This window comes from Odocoileus virginianus, chromosome 12 (genome assembly GCF_023699985.2).
Source record: "Odocoileus virginianus isolate 20LAN1187 ecotype Illinois chromosome 12, Ovbor_1.2, whole genome shotgun sequence".
In the NCBI taxonomy this organism is placed as follows: domain Eukaryota; kingdom Metazoa; phylum Chordata; class Mammalia; order Artiodactyla; family Cervidae; genus Odocoileus; species Odocoileus virginianus.
Genome location: NC_069685.1, coordinates 19,166,303 through 19,183,792, shown reverse-complemented (window position 1 = coordinate 19,183,792; position 17,490 = coordinate 19,166,303). Strand labels below are relative to the sequence as shown.

At 38.1% G+C, this 17,490-nt stretch overlaps 1 protein-coding gene across 1 annotated transcript; it reads right to left on the bottom strand.

Annotated features, from left to right (window-relative positions):
- Positions 1-1,710: 1,710 nt before the first annotated feature.
- PCDH18 (protocadherin 18) lies at positions 1,711-16,618 on the bottom strand. The gene is given in 5 exon segments (XM_020894625.2): positions 1,711-3,682; positions 12,499-12,662; positions 12,752-12,840; positions 13,643-15,853; positions 15,855-16,618. Coding segments are annotated over 5 exon segments (3,408 nt in total). The 5' UTR covers positions 16,131-16,618; the 3' UTR covers positions 1,711-3,014.
- Between the last annotated feature and the right edge of the window lie 872 nt (positions 16,619-17,490).

The window sequence follows — 17,490 nt, the reverse complement described above, 5'->3', positions numbered from 1 at the left end:
ATTTGGCAAATTGACTGAATTGTTTTGGATCAGTTCTGTGAGCTCCAGCAGGATTGCAAGTTGCTATGTCAGGCAATCCATTTTTCACCCACAGAACTAAATTTCACATAGATCTACTTTTCCCTGAATTTTAATGTGTCAGTAATTCAAACTCAGTTTTGAACATTTTCTGATGTTAGCTGGTATCAAATGGAGGAAACAAAGAAGCTAAGCTGATTTTCATAAATAACACTTCTTTGGTGACTCCAGAGATGGTAACTTACTCATCTTTTACCTTAACTGTTATCTATTGGTAAGTGGTAAATTTGATATGTGATGGAATGAACAAGAATTTAAATGATTAACAAAGTTATAAGCCCCATCTGCTAAGTACCAAGAAAGAAATAAAATGATAAATGAATAACCATTTTAATAACTTGTAAGAATTTGATGAAAGTCAGTACTAATCCACCCTATAAATAGGCATTTTATTAAAAGAAAGATTTGTTAATCACCCTATAAACAAGCATTTAAAAGGAAGATTTGTCTGATCACCCTATAAATAAGCATTTAAAAAGGAACAGATTGTCAAATTACACTTTTGGAAGAAAATTCCCTTGATGAATGATTATGATTGAAGAACATTGAATCGAGTAAAGTCAACATTTAAAGGAATCAAGTAAGGTGAAATCCAGTAAGGAATGGAAAAAGGAATCTCCTTAAGTGTTTTTTTAGTTGTTTCAAATAGAGGAAGGGCATGATATCAAAAGAGAGGGAATATAAATTTGATGAGCTAAGTTGCTATGATGCAACAGACACTCCAGCCTTCACTGAGAAATTACTGTGAAAAGTGAAAATTTCGCACTAATATCCTTAACCTGTGGCGTGGGAAGTAGTAAGAAGTGTGGGAGGCTGGAGAAGCAAGGAATTTGAGATGAAATACTCACTGTATAGACAATAGACAGAGGTCTTCTATTTAATACAATAGTGCATTTTATTTATTTTACATCATCCAAACATTGATTTCCAGCTTTGCTTCTTAAATTACTGTTGATGATTTAAATTAAGAACAGTGAAGTTATAAAAGTCTTTTTCTTAATGATAATATGTACTGAAAGGAAGTGAAGTTGAAAAGCAAAATGTATTTCAGTGTGGTTAGCATTTATATATATAACCTGCTGAAAAATAAACTGAAATTTCATTTGTAATTGTAATCCTTTCTACAAAGGAAGATGTGTCTTTTGAAAGATATAACATATCTATTTGATGTGGTACTCATTTGAGAATTTAAATACCTGAGTTTCAGCCATTGCCATTTTGAGGTTATTTAACTTTTCCAGTCTTTCATTTCCCTACTAGTTAACCAAGGGAGATAAAATTTTCACCTCTTGGAAACACTGTAAGGGTATAGACCTTTTTCCCTGACACAGTGTTACACAGTATGCTTTGAGAAATAATTTGAAAAATGTTCAAGCAGTTACTATTGATTATTGTTTTTTTCTTTATACTTCAAATGCATTTAAATTTTTTAATCGACTGGAAATATGGTAGACTACTTTCATTCCCATTACAGATCTCAAATTCATTCCTTTTCCATTGTGGTTTTTCTTGTTTGCCAAGCCAATTGAATGTTCCCACTCTACTATTCAAAACCCAACACTGAAATACCCTCTTATGAAGGGTATGCTTCTTGCAAAGCTTTTGAATGTATATGTAGGAACAGGACTCTGATTTATGGACGGTTCTTTAGCTTTACTTTAATTTTCCTTTTATTTTCATTGACAGTAAAATTTTCTGGATACTACAATCAAGATAGTGTATTCATAGAAATAACATTAATAGAAGCTTGGTCATAAACGAGAACAGTCATAACACCAACGTCCCTTACCAAGGCATTCCACACAGAGACGTAACAGCACAATAAATAAAGAACTTGCCGTTTGTCACATAACAACTAAAACAGAGCTGCAGTAAAAAACTGTAATTTTATAAATGTTCCTATACTAAAAATAAAAGCAAAAATATGAGATCATGCTCTAGAGACAAAAGCTAAGAGTGAAGAGTTATAGCAAAAAAAAAACACTGCAAAAAATAAAAATGTTCAAGTATTGTGAGAGGAGAGGGGAAAATTTGAATGGAAGAGTTTCAGGATAAATCAATCATATTTATTACCCTAGGAAGGACACCGACATAATTGTCTTTGTCCATTAATACTTTATGCTGTTAAAATACAGTTATCCATTTAAAGGACAAGATTCTATTTCCTTGGGACACCTCTCATATTACAAGGATGGAATAAAATTCATTGTTTACCTTGATTATAAGTAGATAATACTGTAGAAGTATTCTCAAGAACAGGCCAGTGTGATGCCCTGCAATAGTAGGAGCCTGGGAGCTAAAAGCTGATTCTACTCTTATTTCTTTAAATCATCTTCTGTGACAGATACTTCCCAGTCCTGAAATAAAATTTCACTTCATGTTTCAGTTTTACTGTAAGAATTGAACTATTAGAACTAGCAGAGAGCAGTAAAAACAATAACAACAATAATAAAATAGTTAAACAGTTTACTGATGTTTACTTTTTCAAAAAAAAAAAGGTAATGAAAAAAGCTGAATCACTTAATGGAACTAAGAATTGAATAATGCTTTAGTGGGGTTATTCCTACAGGATAACCATTTCTTCCCCAACATAACTAATCTAAGCAGTGCGTTTATTCTTTGTGGTTGAATATTATATCAGATTTGAACAGTGGCTAGTTTCTACATGATTAGGAAAGACATGTTTGTCATGGGAGTAAAAAAATAAAATTTGTCTGTTAAATTACACATAAATATAAGGTACAAATGTATTTTTAAAATACAGATTAAAATAATCACACTTGCATTGTGTACATACGAAAATACAGTATTTAATATTCAATATACACAGACACATTTATGATAAATGCAACTATTTGGCAATGCCAGTTCCTTCAGGGTTTTTGCTGTCTCCTATTTCCATCTACATGGAAACAAAAATGCTCTGCCAACATCTCCTAGCTCTGGCGGACATCCTGAAGCAGTTTGTTAATCTCAGCCACTAGCTCACTGGCATCCATGAGTTCGTGTTTGCCGTCATTGAGGTGGTTAAGCACATTGTCAAAATCATCCTCCTCGTAATTCTCAGGGATCTCCTCCATGGCCGGCAGCCATTTCGAAGAAGGCTGCACACTGGAGTGAGTTCCAAGTGGGGGCCCAGAGTTGTTGGTCGGGTTTTGAAAATGCGTACTGGCTGCCCAGGCCGCCACCCCCTGTGGGTAACCCACAGTCTTGGCCGGCAAAGGTCCCTTCCGGCGTTCCAGCGAGTTGGACCGGTCCATCTCACTGCACTCAGAATAGGCGTCCAGAGAAGGGGGCAAGAGGCGCTGGAACACGCTGCTCATCTCCGAGAGCAGAGAGGACGTGCTGGTGTCCCCAGAGTCCTCCTCACTCGGGGAGTCCTTCCCGAACGTGGAAAAACTCTTCTTCTTCTCGCCAGAGTCTACAGGCTGCACGTCATCCTCGAGACTCTGATGCGGATGCTGCTGCTGGGGCTGTGCTGGGAACTCCTCCCCGGGGATGAACATGTTGCTTCTGTAATCCGAGGAGGGTGAGGGCAGCGGCGGCATCCAGCACTGGTCGGAGTGTCCCAGGACCCTGCATTCTTCCGTGCATAGCCTCATAGCTGCTCTCAAGGAAAGCAACAAAAGCAACAAGGATTCAGTGTTACATGTCGCGTGACTCAAACAAAAGAGAAAAAATCATAATTTTATTTTTTCAAACACACAATTTTAAACCATCATCATGATACTAACCTATTACTTTACACATTAGATAGACTATAATTACGACTTTAATTTGACTACTGATTTTATGGACCTGGTGTGTGTGTGAAAGTCTCTCAGTCGTGTCCGACCCTTTGTGACCCCATGGACTATACAGTCCATGGAATTCTCCAGGCCAGAATACTGGAGTGGGTAGCCTTTCCTTTCTCCAGGGGATCTTCCCAACCCAGGGATCAAACCCAGGTCTCCTTCACCTGGTATATATAATTTTTCTTGTCCATCAAATAAGAAGGGAGGATTATGACTCATGTACTTCTCAGGAATATCATCTGCTCCTCAAGCAATAAGAAAATGGATGGATAACTTACGAATGAAAATGTCTGGAAGAGAACTAAGGTGTGAGTGATGAAATGTCTGCTAAACATAAACTCTATGAAAACCCAGAGGTGTACGGTGAAATCCATAACTTTAGAATGCTACCAGATAAGCCTTGAGTAACATCTTTGAGTACTTTCTATAATGTAATCTATCTGACCTACTTTAGTGGAGGCACTGAGAATATAATAAACTAGTAAGTAATTATACTTATCAATCTCTCATAAAAATATACTGGATTATTTATTGACTTGTTACTTAAAACAGTAGTGCAAATTATCCTCAACTATCAGCCACTTGCAGTTACTCTGTTAAGAAGAAATCTTGTAGAGATTTGAAATTCAAACAGTTGGAAAAGTTATCAAAAGATGAAGACTATGAAAAAAACAAAAAAAAACCAAACACTGGTTAGTTCTTCCAGATGTTATGATGCCCCATTGGAATGTGAGTTGCTACACTCAGAAAATAATCAGTGATATGAGAAAACCAGAAAAATGAAGAAGAGGGGGAAAAAAATCTCCAAATTTGGCAAGTATATTAACTACATAACTACCAAGAAATGTGAAGATCTAAAATACACTCCACAAACCATCCATCTCTTTCAGTGATTGTTAGGTCCTTTCAATATTATGATTTCATTTTAGCTCAAATGACAGAATGCAGAAAATGCAAACTAATTATCTTAGATTTGAATTAAAACTGGATTGATATCAGCCATACTTATACATTCAGAGGTAATTCTGTAGATTTGGCTGCTTGAGAATGATTTCTCTTCCAAATTATTGCTAAAAAGGATGACTCTTGAACAATGCCAAATCCCCTGTCAAGGGAAGCAAGTTGTCAAGTGTGCTTTTTGCTGTATCCCCAGCACTAGGTAAAGTGTCTGAAGTGTCTGCATAGACTAGGCATTCGCTGCATATTTTCTAATCATCAGGGAAATGCAAATCAAAACACATGATGAGAAATCACCTCCAACCTATCAGAATGACTAATAAAACATGAACACAAAAACCCAAAGGATAACATGTGAGGGGAGTGTGGAAAATTGGACCTTTGTACACTGGTGTTGGGAATGTAAAGTGGTTGCAGGTACTATGGAAAATAATATGGAGGTTACTCAAAAAATTAAGAAAGAACCACCATATGATCCAGCAATCCCATCTTTCGGATTTACCCATAAGAATTGAAATCAAGATCTCAAAGAGATACAGCACTCCCCCTGTTTATGAAAGCACTACTCACAATAACCAAGATGTGAAAACAACCTAAATGTCTATCAACTGTTGAATGGATAAAGAAAATGTAGTATATGCATACAATGGAATATTTTTCAGCCTTAAACATGAAGGAAACTCTCTAAAATGTGCTGATGTGGATGAACCTTGAGGACATTAAGCTTTGTGAAATAAGCTAGTCACAGGGAAACACATACTGCATGATTCCCTGTATTTGAGGCATCTAAAATAGTCCAATTCAGAGAATCCAGGAATGAAATGGTGGTTAACAAGCATCAGGCAGACAGGGAAATTGCTAATTAACAGACATAAATTTTCAGTTAAGCAAGATTAAGTTCAAGAGATGTGCTGTAGAACACTGTACCTACTGTAAACAATCTCACACAGCTAAAATTTTGTTAATAGAGTAGATCCCACATTAAGTGTTCTTATACAATAAAATAAAATTTTGGAAAAGATTTATGCACAAGAAAGTGAAGAGTAAATGTCGCCTTTCAGAAAAGGAGATGTAAAGGACTTTGTTCAAAGGTGTGGAAGTCACTGCTCTTCATCATGTGCATCTCGAAGATAATTCTGTTCTTATACCTCATCCATTCTGGGCCTCAATTCTTAATAATAGAGAAGGAGTCAGCTGAAGAATAAAAATGAGAGCAAGAACTGTGAGAAAAAATGTCTGATAGGAAGGCTAGAAATTCAAAGTACGGAAAATGATGGATAGTGTGAATGCCAATCCCATGGGAATCACAATGGGGTGAGAGCAATAGTGAGAATCCTTGTGTCATTTTGCTATGAAGAAAAGTGACATTTAAATCAGCAAGAATAAAAAATATTTAGATGTGCTGACTTCAAGCATTATTATTATTTGGGGATATTTATCAACTATTGTTGTTTATCATACATGGACAAAATCAAAAGGTGTTGAAAGTAACTGGAATACCTCCATAGCAATGAGGTTTTCTAAGCACTGCAATAACTGTCAAATGGTAATTAATTTTTTCCTTAATTCCTTGAGTCTCTGAAAGTGGAAAGGAGACCTGTCTGTATTGTCTTACATCCTTTTAGAAGGAAGAATAACAGACCTAATGACAGCTCTTCAGTTGTTTTCTGGCCTTTAATTCTGTGGGAAGGTCTTAATTGTTTGATTGAACTTGTTTTGTTTTAATATTTAATGATGGGGGAGAAAAGGAAAAATTACACAAGCTTCTAAGAATCCTGAGCATGATCAGCTTTCTAGAGAACTGAATGTAATGAAAATCACAAACAATAGCATCTGAGTAATTAAAACAACAGTTCATATGAAAAATAAATTTGGTCATAGGGATTTTTAGGCAGGAAATACTATTTTATAACTTCACAATAAATAAATTGGGCTTTAGTTATAAAATAATAAATTAACATAAACTTTTAAAACTCAAAAATATGAAAAATTAATGAATAAAGATTAATGGAGATAAGGAGGGCTAAAATAACAGAGACGGAGGAACAGTGGCACAGAAGAGGGCATTTCTTTTTTCATTGATATTTCAACCTTTACCCCAAGACTCAACTGTGTGAAATCATTCTCAGTGTACATACAGCTTCGTGTCACAGATGTTCTACACCATATCCAATGAATCAGGACTTGTTGGCTAGTGGTGCAAGTGGCTCATCTCCCTTTGTTCCTTGAAAGCTCTTGTCAGGTGATTAAACTTTCTCTGAGGAGGGGGTCATGGGGAAACAGAAAACTCTGTTTTCTCACAGCATGATGGTGAGTTTTGTCTCTGTACTAGACCTTATAGGCAGGACAGGAAGAAGGCATTGAGTATAATCAAACCATTAGTCATTGAGTGATCAATCTATTAAGAACCTGCCATATGTAAAATGGTGTTATAGCTCCCGTCCCTCAAATAGTTTCCAGTACTGGAATAATTATCAAGTGTGACAAATGAGGTCATAGATGTCTAAAGTGTCAAACTATATGATGCTGAGACAATATGTAAAAAAAAAAATGTAGGATGTCACTTACATGTGGAATCTAAAAGCTGTAACTGGTGAATATAACAAAAAAGAAACAGGCTCACAGATAGAGAGAAAGAACCAATGGTTACCAGTGAAGAGAGGGAAGAGGGGAGTGGCAAGATAGGGATAAGGGATTAAGAGGTACAAACTATTAGGTATAAAATAAATAACCTACAAGGATATATACAGCGCAGGGAACATAGCCAATATTCTATAATAACTATAAGTGAAGTATAACCTTTAAAAATTGTGAATCACTGTATTATATACCTATAATATATAATACTGTAGAGCAACTATACTTCAATAAAAATAAAAAAATAGAGTATAGGTGGATGCTGAAGCAGTTAAAGAGCAACTTGAAACAAACTTTGAGAGATGAATAGGATTTAGATAGACAAAGTAAAAAGAAGCTAGTTTTTCAGGTAGAAAGGTGAACATGAGCAAAGGATTGCTGTGTTATGTAGAAATGACCCTGCCTATTGCAAAAGATAAAAAAAAAATAATAAATTTAATAAGCTAGGACTGGATTTCACTGGCCTTGAAATGTCAAGACAAACAGCTGAATTAGGTGTTGCCGGGCAACAAAAGTCAATTACTGTTTTTGAACTAAAAAAATAAAAAATGTTCTGAAAAAGTTGTTCAAGCTGTATGAAAGAAAGGGTTGACAAAGGAAGAAGCTATTGGAAAGTGAATATCACTTCATGTGCTGATACAGAAAAGCAACCAGAAGTAGGACACCAGCCATGAGAATGGAGAGGACGTGGAATTAAAGAGGAATGTTTGAATTTATTAATCATAGATGTTACAATGATAAAAAACAATGAAATGAGCTCAGTCAAGGAGTATCGCAAGGACATCCTAGTGTAGCTAACACTTTGGGAAAAGGGAGATTTTGCAAGCATTTGTGTAGAGTTGTAATTCAAAGTTGAATGAGTAAGGAAGAAAGTATGTTGACTAACATGAGCCAACAGACAAAAATGTGTGCTGACTTTACTGTTCAGAATGCAGTGTCCCCCTGTGGGAATTAACAGAATGAATGACCAGAAATGACCCTGTTGGCAGGCAAGGCAACATAACATAATCTATATTTGATCACAGTCTAATGCAGAAAAAACAGTTGGAATAAGACACTGAAATCCTAAAAATATCCATGCTTTAAAAAAATTGTGCTGATTTCTGTTAATGGCATTCAGATGTGGACTTAACATTTTTTTTCTACTTGGAATATTTCCTGGGAATATAAAGTTTACAAAGCAAAACTTTTACACACTAATGTGTTGAAAGAAACTACTAGTGTGAAGAATAATCCAGAATATGGGTAATGTATCATCAGAATGATGGTGGTAATTAAGTATAGATATTTGATTATGCACATTTCTATACTAGCCAAGCATACAAAAAGCTTAAGATATTTTATGGGTCATTAGTGATTTCCTGGTTCTCTGTGCCTCTAGAATAGTTTCTTCAATACCCCACATAGAGACAAGAAGTTAATAAGGCAGAAGTGTATGTATTGTAATACAATCTATTATAATACAGTTACATGCCCTAGCAAAAGAGCTCTCCCACCACACACCTGGATTAAGTATAATTTTGTGGAATTGCCTTTTAAAGAGTTGTCTACATATTAACTGGTGTTATTAATGGTAATATAAAAATGAGCCTCTAACTTTCAGAAGAAATGTGACTTAGGAGGAGTCTAAAGTCGCTCACTAAATAAGACTCCAGTATCTAGAGTTTATCAATATCCACCTACTATTTCCCCAATTATTCTTTATTCTTTAACACTTATTTTAATTACTTTAATTCAAGCATTAGACAACTCTCCTGCCATGAACATACCTAGCAGTGGTAACTTTGAAAATACAGGCTAGAATGAAAGAGGAGTTGTGACCTTTTTAAAAAAAAATTAGACCATGATTAGCTATTGAATTAGAGAATTTCAGAGTTAAAAAGGACTTTAGGCATCATTTGGGCCTGGCAAGGTTATCTAAGCAGTGGCAGTTATTCTTTTAACTATAGTGATAAATGAAAATTGTGTCAATAATGGGACCTAATGAAACTTAAAAGCTTTTGCACAACAAAGGAAACTATAAGCAAGGTGAAAAGACAGCCCTCAGATTGGGAGAAAATAATAGCAAACGAAGCAACAGACAAAGGATTACTCTCAAAAATATATAAGCAACTCCTGCAGCTCAACTCCAGAAAAATAAATGACCCAATCAAAAAATGGGCCAAAGAACTAAACAGACATTTCTCCAAGGAAGACATACAGATGGCTAACAAACACATGAAAAGATGCTCAGAATCACTCATTATCAGAGAAATGCAAATCAGAGCCACAATGAGGTACCATTACACGCCAGTCAGGATGGCTGCTATCCAAAAGTCTACAAGCAATAAATGCTGGAGAGGGTGTGGAGAAAAGGGAACCCTCTTACACTGTTGGTGGGAATGCAAATTAGTACAGCCACTATGGAAAACAGTGTGGAGATTTCTTAAAAAGCTGGAAATAGAACTGCCATATGACCCAGCAATCCCACTCTGGGCATACACACCGAGGAAACCAGATCTGAAAGAGACACGTGCACCCCAATGTTCATCGCAGCACTGTTTATAATAGCCAGGACATGGAAGCAACCTAGATGCCCATCAGCAGATGAATGGATGAGGAAGCTGTGGGACATATACACCATGGAATATTACTCAGCCATTAAAAAGAATTCATTTGAATCAGTTCTAATGAGATGGATGAAACTGGAGCCCATTATACAGAGTGAAGTAAGCCAGAAAGATAAAGACCATTACAGTATACTAACACATATATATGGAATTTAGAAAGATGGTAATGATAACCCTATATGCAGAACAGAAAAAGAGACTCAGATGTATAGAACAGACTTGAGGACTTGTGGGAGAAGGCGAGGGTGGGATGTTTCAAGAGAACAACATCGAAACATGTATATTATCTAGGGTGAAACAGATCACCAGCCCAGGTTGCATGCATGAGACAAGTGCTTGGGCCTGGTGCACTGGGAAGACCCAGAGGGGTCGGGTAGAGAGGGAGGTGGGAGGGGGGACCGGGATGGGGAATACATGTAAATCCATGGCTAATTCATTTCAATGTATGACAAAAACCACTGCAATGATGTAAAGTAATTAGCCTCCAACTAATAAAAATAAATGGAAAAAAAAATTTTTTAAAAAAGAAAAGAAAAGAAAATTGTGTCAATGAGTCAACTTTCTACAACTGAAAAAGTAACTTAGGAAATATTGGTACTATACCCATGATATGTTTCCATTTTATGAAATAATTTAAGTCAGAAAATTATATTATTGAAAATTAGAGATCAATATTCAAAATTTGAGTTCCACCAGGATTATAGAATCATAGAAATTCAGCCAACTTTTTCATTTCATGGGTAAGAATAACAAAACTGTTTCTCTATGAGCAAATTGTCTGAGGCCATGTATATTCCACTAGATTTTTCAAGAATTTCTCTTTAAATTGGTCTAGAGAATTTATGAATTTAACTAAAGCAAACAAAATCCCCACCATGAGTGACTGTGTAAGTATCAGCTCAATGTACATTGATTGTAGCCCTTAATGCCACTAGAAGTCCTTCCCATACATCATCCTGTCAGAAATGCAGTATCTATCACAGTAATAGCATAATTAAATAGGGAGCATTTCATTGCTTCTCAGACAGGTAGTAAGACTTTAGAAAGGCAAAACAAATATGTCACTCAAAGTACTAAAAAAAAAAAAAAAAACTGTTACTTTATATTATTCTTGATAGATTTGTGTTTGTGAGTAGAGGCATGGGTTCAAATCTCACCTCTAAAATATACAAATTGCTTGATTTTGATACTTTTTTTTTTAACCTTTATAAGTTTCTGTTTTTAAATCTTAAAAAAAAAAAAAAAGAACACTACTGTTATTACCACCACCACTAATTGCTATGCCAGAGTGTTGGGAGAGGCAGTGCAGGCACAGAACTCATGAGCCCAGAGGAAGCGCTGGGTAACAGTGCCTGTGACTGCCTGGATTAACATTAACACTGCTGCGGCTACTGCCACCATTACGACTGCAGTTTAGGAGAGCTAGCGTTTCTGGTTACTGATTTCCACCGAGTTTCTGTGGCTCTCTGAAGCTCCCTCAGGTCTAGTTCCTAAACTGTCTTATTTATCTGTATTTAGGAAACAGTTGTTCATGGACTCACATAGGTAATACCATTTTGTTCTCCTTTTCTTTCATTTATCACTTCGTTTATTCATTTATCAAGTGGCAGATATTTGATCAACATTCAGTGGGATTTAGAAATATAAGTAGCCAAAGGAATAGGTTCTGAAGGGTTGATTTAATATTATAGTCTTTAGTAACAGGGTTGCTACAGTGAGGCAGTCAGTATTTACTCAGCTGGATCTGAGAGTTTCTACTGCAGGATTAGAGAGAAGGGACTCTAAGGAAAACGTGGCTCACAACTTAATAGGGTCTCCTCCATCTAGCTGTGTACTTATAAATTCCCCTCCTGGACTCCTGCCCCTCCTTCATTGCAGTGGAGACATAAAATGAAAGGTGGCAAAAAATATTCCATGCTTGCCACCTACAAAGATGCATTCTTTTGCCTATTTTTAGTGATTGAAGTGTACCATTCCCTAGTGTATTTTCATCTCTGATTATGTGAGTTGGTTCCCATCACAGGAAATGTGTCCTCCAAATTATAGTCCTGCTTACCACTAGGCACCAAAACAGGCTGCCTGAATAAAAAACAACCACCCAGTAATTTGACAGAATTGCTCAAGAGTGCCCTGTGGCAGTAGTGGATGGGGGAGAAAGAGGAGGGAAGTGGTGTGGTTTTCTATCCTCCTCTCCCCACTCCTTCCTTCTTGTCCTCTTAAGCTTGCCTGTTTATTCCCTTTCTCTACCAACTGATTACTATGGATTTTAATTAAACAATATAAACCTGTCTCAATTTATGTTCACTGTTGATAGTGTGCATATAGCTACTTGAGTACACAGAAAAAATAAAAACATGGGAGAAACCACGCACTCCACTGGTGCATTAGACCTGAAAAGGGTTTCTCTGTCACCACACTCTTACCTGCTGGAATTCTTCCATCTGTAAGAAACAGATCACTGAATCCTTCACCCAGCAGCCTGTCTATTGGAGAATCTCGCCCCAGATCATAATCACTGTCTCCTGCTTCACTGTCACCACGGCCACTGTCTTTCAAGCTAAATTTGTCCATGTCCTGAAGGGCATATCTAGAAAGAGAAGTCAGGGAAAGTATAGATTTTACTCTTCAGCATTAGGTTATTGCAGATATAATAGGTAACAGGAGGGTCATTCATACCTATAGCTCCTGGAATATTTGTTTCCTCTAAAACTTGGCCTTGGCTGATATTGTCCCTGGTGAAGCATTGAAAGAAGCTGGGAGACCTGCTGGAAACCAAACAGACTGTATTGATTCCTGGAAACAAATCCCCCAATACTCAAAAGCTTTAAGCAAGCAACTACAGTTACTACTCATTATTTCATCCTAATTAATTGAACATGTAATCTTCATTTTAAAGACCTACACATGCTAGACTCTGATAGACCATGCAGCCAAGCCACCAAACAGAACTGAAATAAGTCCCAGAGAGATTTAGATGTTATCATACAGCAGACATTTTCTTTTTGAAAGAGGATTCCTTTATTTAAAAATGACTGATTACCTCTATTTTATTGTTCAGGTTAAAGTGATCAGTTATAAAAATACATGGAAAATGCTGTAAAAATACATGGAAAATGCTGTAAAACACATGCAGTCAAAATAATGTCAGAAAAATTTCAAAAGTTGAACAAATATACATGCATGTATGGGATTCTGGATGCCTCCATTTTAAAATTTTTCTTAGAGACCATAACTATGAGAATTAGAGCAAGCCCCTTTGTTTCTGGCTTGAAGTATCGTAATCTGAGGATAGGGGGACTCTAATTAGATAGTCCTTTGCTAGCTTCACATTTACTTTTCAACATTACACATAGTACTTGCAAGCAGATTCTTTATGAACAACTTAAGACCAGCATGCTGAGGTGTGTATATTTGCTTTATATACATAATGTAACATGCATCCTATTTAATTTCCATTTTGTTAGCACTGTTACTTAGTAATGGAGACATTTAAGAACTAAGGCATAGGCAACTTCTGACTACTAAGAACTGAGTATGTCAGTGAATAGGTGCAGGGTGTGATCTTACCTCAACAGCAGGGGTGGCATGGGTGAGTTCTAATGAGAAATTCTCTGGCACGTGGTTTGATGAGATGGTCACCAAACTGTTGAGGGACTGGTGACTGTTGTGACTCTGCCGGCTGCCCATCTGCCCTCTTTCTAGGGTAGGCGATGAAGACGGAGATGACCTGTGATGGGATCTGATGGGCAGGGTGCCATTAACAGTAGGCACCAACGTGATGTCTCCTTTGTGGATCTGCCTGGAGGGTCTCTTGGGGTGATGCTGGTACGTCGATTCTGCTACCCTGCAGTTGTAGGATCTAGTGTCTTTTTTTTCTCGGTTACACCTAGTTGCAAACAGCACCATAATAACCAACAACACTGCACAAATTGCTCCTAAGGAAATGATTATAATCATGGAGACATCCAAGGGTGCCTGGCTTACTGAGGTCATTGCTGTACTTGTCACCGACTCTGCATATTCAAAGATCACACACTTCAGAAGGACTTTGGTATGCAGCTGAGGATTGCCTTTGTCCTGGATGACAACTGAGAGCTCCCATTCTGTGTAGGGAACAGAGTCCATGCTTATGTTGGTATGGATGTCACATGATCGTGGATCAATTACAAAGATATTCTCCTCATTACCTGCTACTATGGAGCAGCTGAGTTCTGCATTCACACCAGAGTCTCTGTCAATTGCCCTAATTCTTGTGACATGAAAGCCACTTTCAGCCCCTTTGGGGATGGAGATTTCTGCAGTGTTGTTGCGCAGTGCAGGCCCTATAACCACAGGGACATTGTCATTTTCATCAATGATGGTGAGCACAACTGTGGTATTGCTTACAAGTTGCTTTGGACTTCCACCATCTCTTGCTTCAACCACAAAAGTGATCTGACTCACCTCCTCATGGTCAAAGATTCTGAGGGCGTAGATGGCTCCATTAGATGGGTCAATGGTTACATATGTAGTTATGGAACTTCCCAGGATAAAACTCTCCAAAATGGTATATGTCACTTGCCCATTTTCTCCAAGATCAGGATCTGTGGCTATAACGGTGGTGATATATGCCCCGGGTGAGTTATTCTCTGAGATTGCAAATTCATATCGACTTCTCTGGAAGTGGGGTGGATTGTCATTTATATCATTGATTTGAACAGTAAAATGTTTTACTGTAGAGAGACTGGGTGTCCCCTTGTCCTCAGCGATTACAGTCAAACTGTATTCAGATCTCTTTTCTCTATCCAGCGTGGCATTCGTCAAGATTAAATAATTGTTTTCATAAGTCTTCTGAAGTTTAAAGTGACCATGCCCATGAAGCTTACAAACTATTTCTCCATTCAGCCCAGAATCCTTATCCTGAACCCTGACCAAGGCAACAAATGTGTCAATAGGATCACCTTCAAAAATATAAGAAATTTCTTCTTTTCCAGGGGACATGAGGTTTATGCTAATTTCAGGTTTATTGTCATTAACATCCACAACCTTAATTATAATTTTGCAATGAGCTGGGATTGAATTTGGACCCAAATCTTGAGCCTGAACATCAATCTCATAGGATTTGGTGATTTCATAATCCACCTGCTTGAAGAGAGTCAAATGTCCTCTTTCTGAATCAATCTTAAAAGTCTCTATAATTTTGGGAGACACATGACTGCTGAAGGAATAGACAATTTTCCCATTAGCGCCCTCATCTGGATCAGTGGCATTCAGATCGAGGAGCAAAGTGCCAACGGGGGAGTTTTCTAAGAGTTGTATTATGTAAGACTGCTGCTCAAAAGCAGGGCTGTTGTCATTAGAGTCTGAAATGCTGATTTTTAATATGGATGAGCCAGACCTCTGAGGCACCCCCATGTCTGAGGCGGTGAGCTGAAGCTCATAGCTTGATTTCAGCTCCCGATCCAGCTCTCTGACCACTATGAGTTCTGCATACTTTGCTCCATCAGTCCTGGTTCGAACCTCGATATTAAAAAAATCATTGGCAGAGAGAGAGTACGTGTGGAGGGAATTTTCCCCAACATCTGGATCAAATGCACTGTCCAGAGGGATACGGGTTCCCACTGCCGCGCTTTCTGAAATCTCAATAGGTATGAGAGATCTTGAAAACTGAGGCGAATTGTCATTAATATCCAGCACTTCAACTTCAATATGGAAAAGCTGCAGATGCTCAGTGGGCAGAGTGATCACATCAAACTCTATGGAACAGTTCAAGTTTTTCTGGCATAGTTGTTCGCGGTGCAATTTTTGCTCCTATGCTGATTTCCCCGTTATCCTCGTTGACCACGAGCAGAGGAGAATTTCCTCGTTGCATGGCTCGGAAGCGAACAGTAGAAGGATTAGGTAGCTTAACTAACACATCAGCCACATCCTCTGATAGTCTTGCAATTACCGATCCAACCCTCTGCTCCTCATAAATCCTGTATTTCAAATTCTTGCCCAGCACATCCGAGTTGAAAGACATCACCAGGAGTGCAAAAACAAACGTAAAGTGCATTTTAGCATTCATTTGGTACATAGGTCAGTTTATGAGATTCCGCTCACAGAGCAAGTTAAAACAGCAAGCCAATTCCCTCAACTTCCTTTGGCAACTTAAAGCTAAGCTACATTTGGTACCGGAAACTTGAAAGCGTCTCTTAAAAACACAGCACAGCAATTAACAGCTCGCAAACTTTTGCTTTATACACACCGTGTCACGCCGTCCAGATATTACCGGCATGGAGTCCAGTCCTTGCATTTGTTTGGCCGTTCGTCCTCTCGGCAGGCAAAGAGAGTGTCACCTCCGCGTTTTCCCCCTTGTGTAGTCGGAATCCATCTATTGCAGGGTGCCGGCGGAGTCCGCAATGGATCTTTCCCGAGCGATTCTCTCTTCCTTTCTCGGCTCGGCTGCAGACTAAACGCCCGTGATTGCTGACTCCAGTCTAAAATCTGTACAACTTCACTTCAACTCAGACAAAGCTCTCTTGCCCGGCGTGTGTTGAATCGCTTCCAGCCAATCAGCGTCCTTCCAAATCAAACGCTGATGGAGTCCCCAAAGCGAGGGCTGGGCAGACTGGAGAGGAGGGTGGGAGGAGGAGGGAGACGGGGAGGGGTGGGGCCGGGGGCTGGGGGCGCGGGAGAGAGCGAGCCTGGGAGAGCAGGGCCGGTGGGGGCAGGGGGAGCGGGAGGCGCGAGGCTCCGCGACTGCTCCCGCCTTCCTCCATCCCTCTCCCTTCCTTCTCTGCATCAACTGCATTCACTTTCTCTGAGCGTGCCACGACAAAGGAGAGACAAATTACAGAAGAAAAACTTTAAATCAACTTCTGGTCGCCTTTATTTATTTGGTATTTTAGATTGGCCTGGTTTTCTTAATTGCCCTTTCTTCTTCCGCAAACATGTAATCATCTTGCTTTTCATAGTCCTTAAGTACTGGTTTAACTTAAAATACCTCTAAGTGCATTTTGTTGGTGGAGGAATTTAATAAAATTTGAAAACTTGCTTCTAATTATGCCTGTTTGCCCGCCTCCTTCCCCTCCCCCTCTGTAAATACTTGGGTCTTTCTCCTGTGAGCACACGCAGATTTTCTTGTTCTCTGTTTTAAAGAACAGAACTAGTAAAGAGGTTTCATTTTCTGTTTTTCTTTCATCTTTATTCTTTGAAGATAAGAAAAGGGCTGTTTTCCACTCTTGATTTCTCTTAATTAGCAAGATTTAAAGGAACACCTTAAGATTTGAAACTAATTAACAATATAGTTCTACCTTATAACACTTCTTGCCTGGAGTTTGGCCAAAATTGGCTATGATATTTCTTTGCCCTGTACTTCAAAAAATCCTATTTACCTTTGGTAAAAGACATTTCATGCTTTAGCATGTCAATTTCTACCGAAAAGGTACTAGACT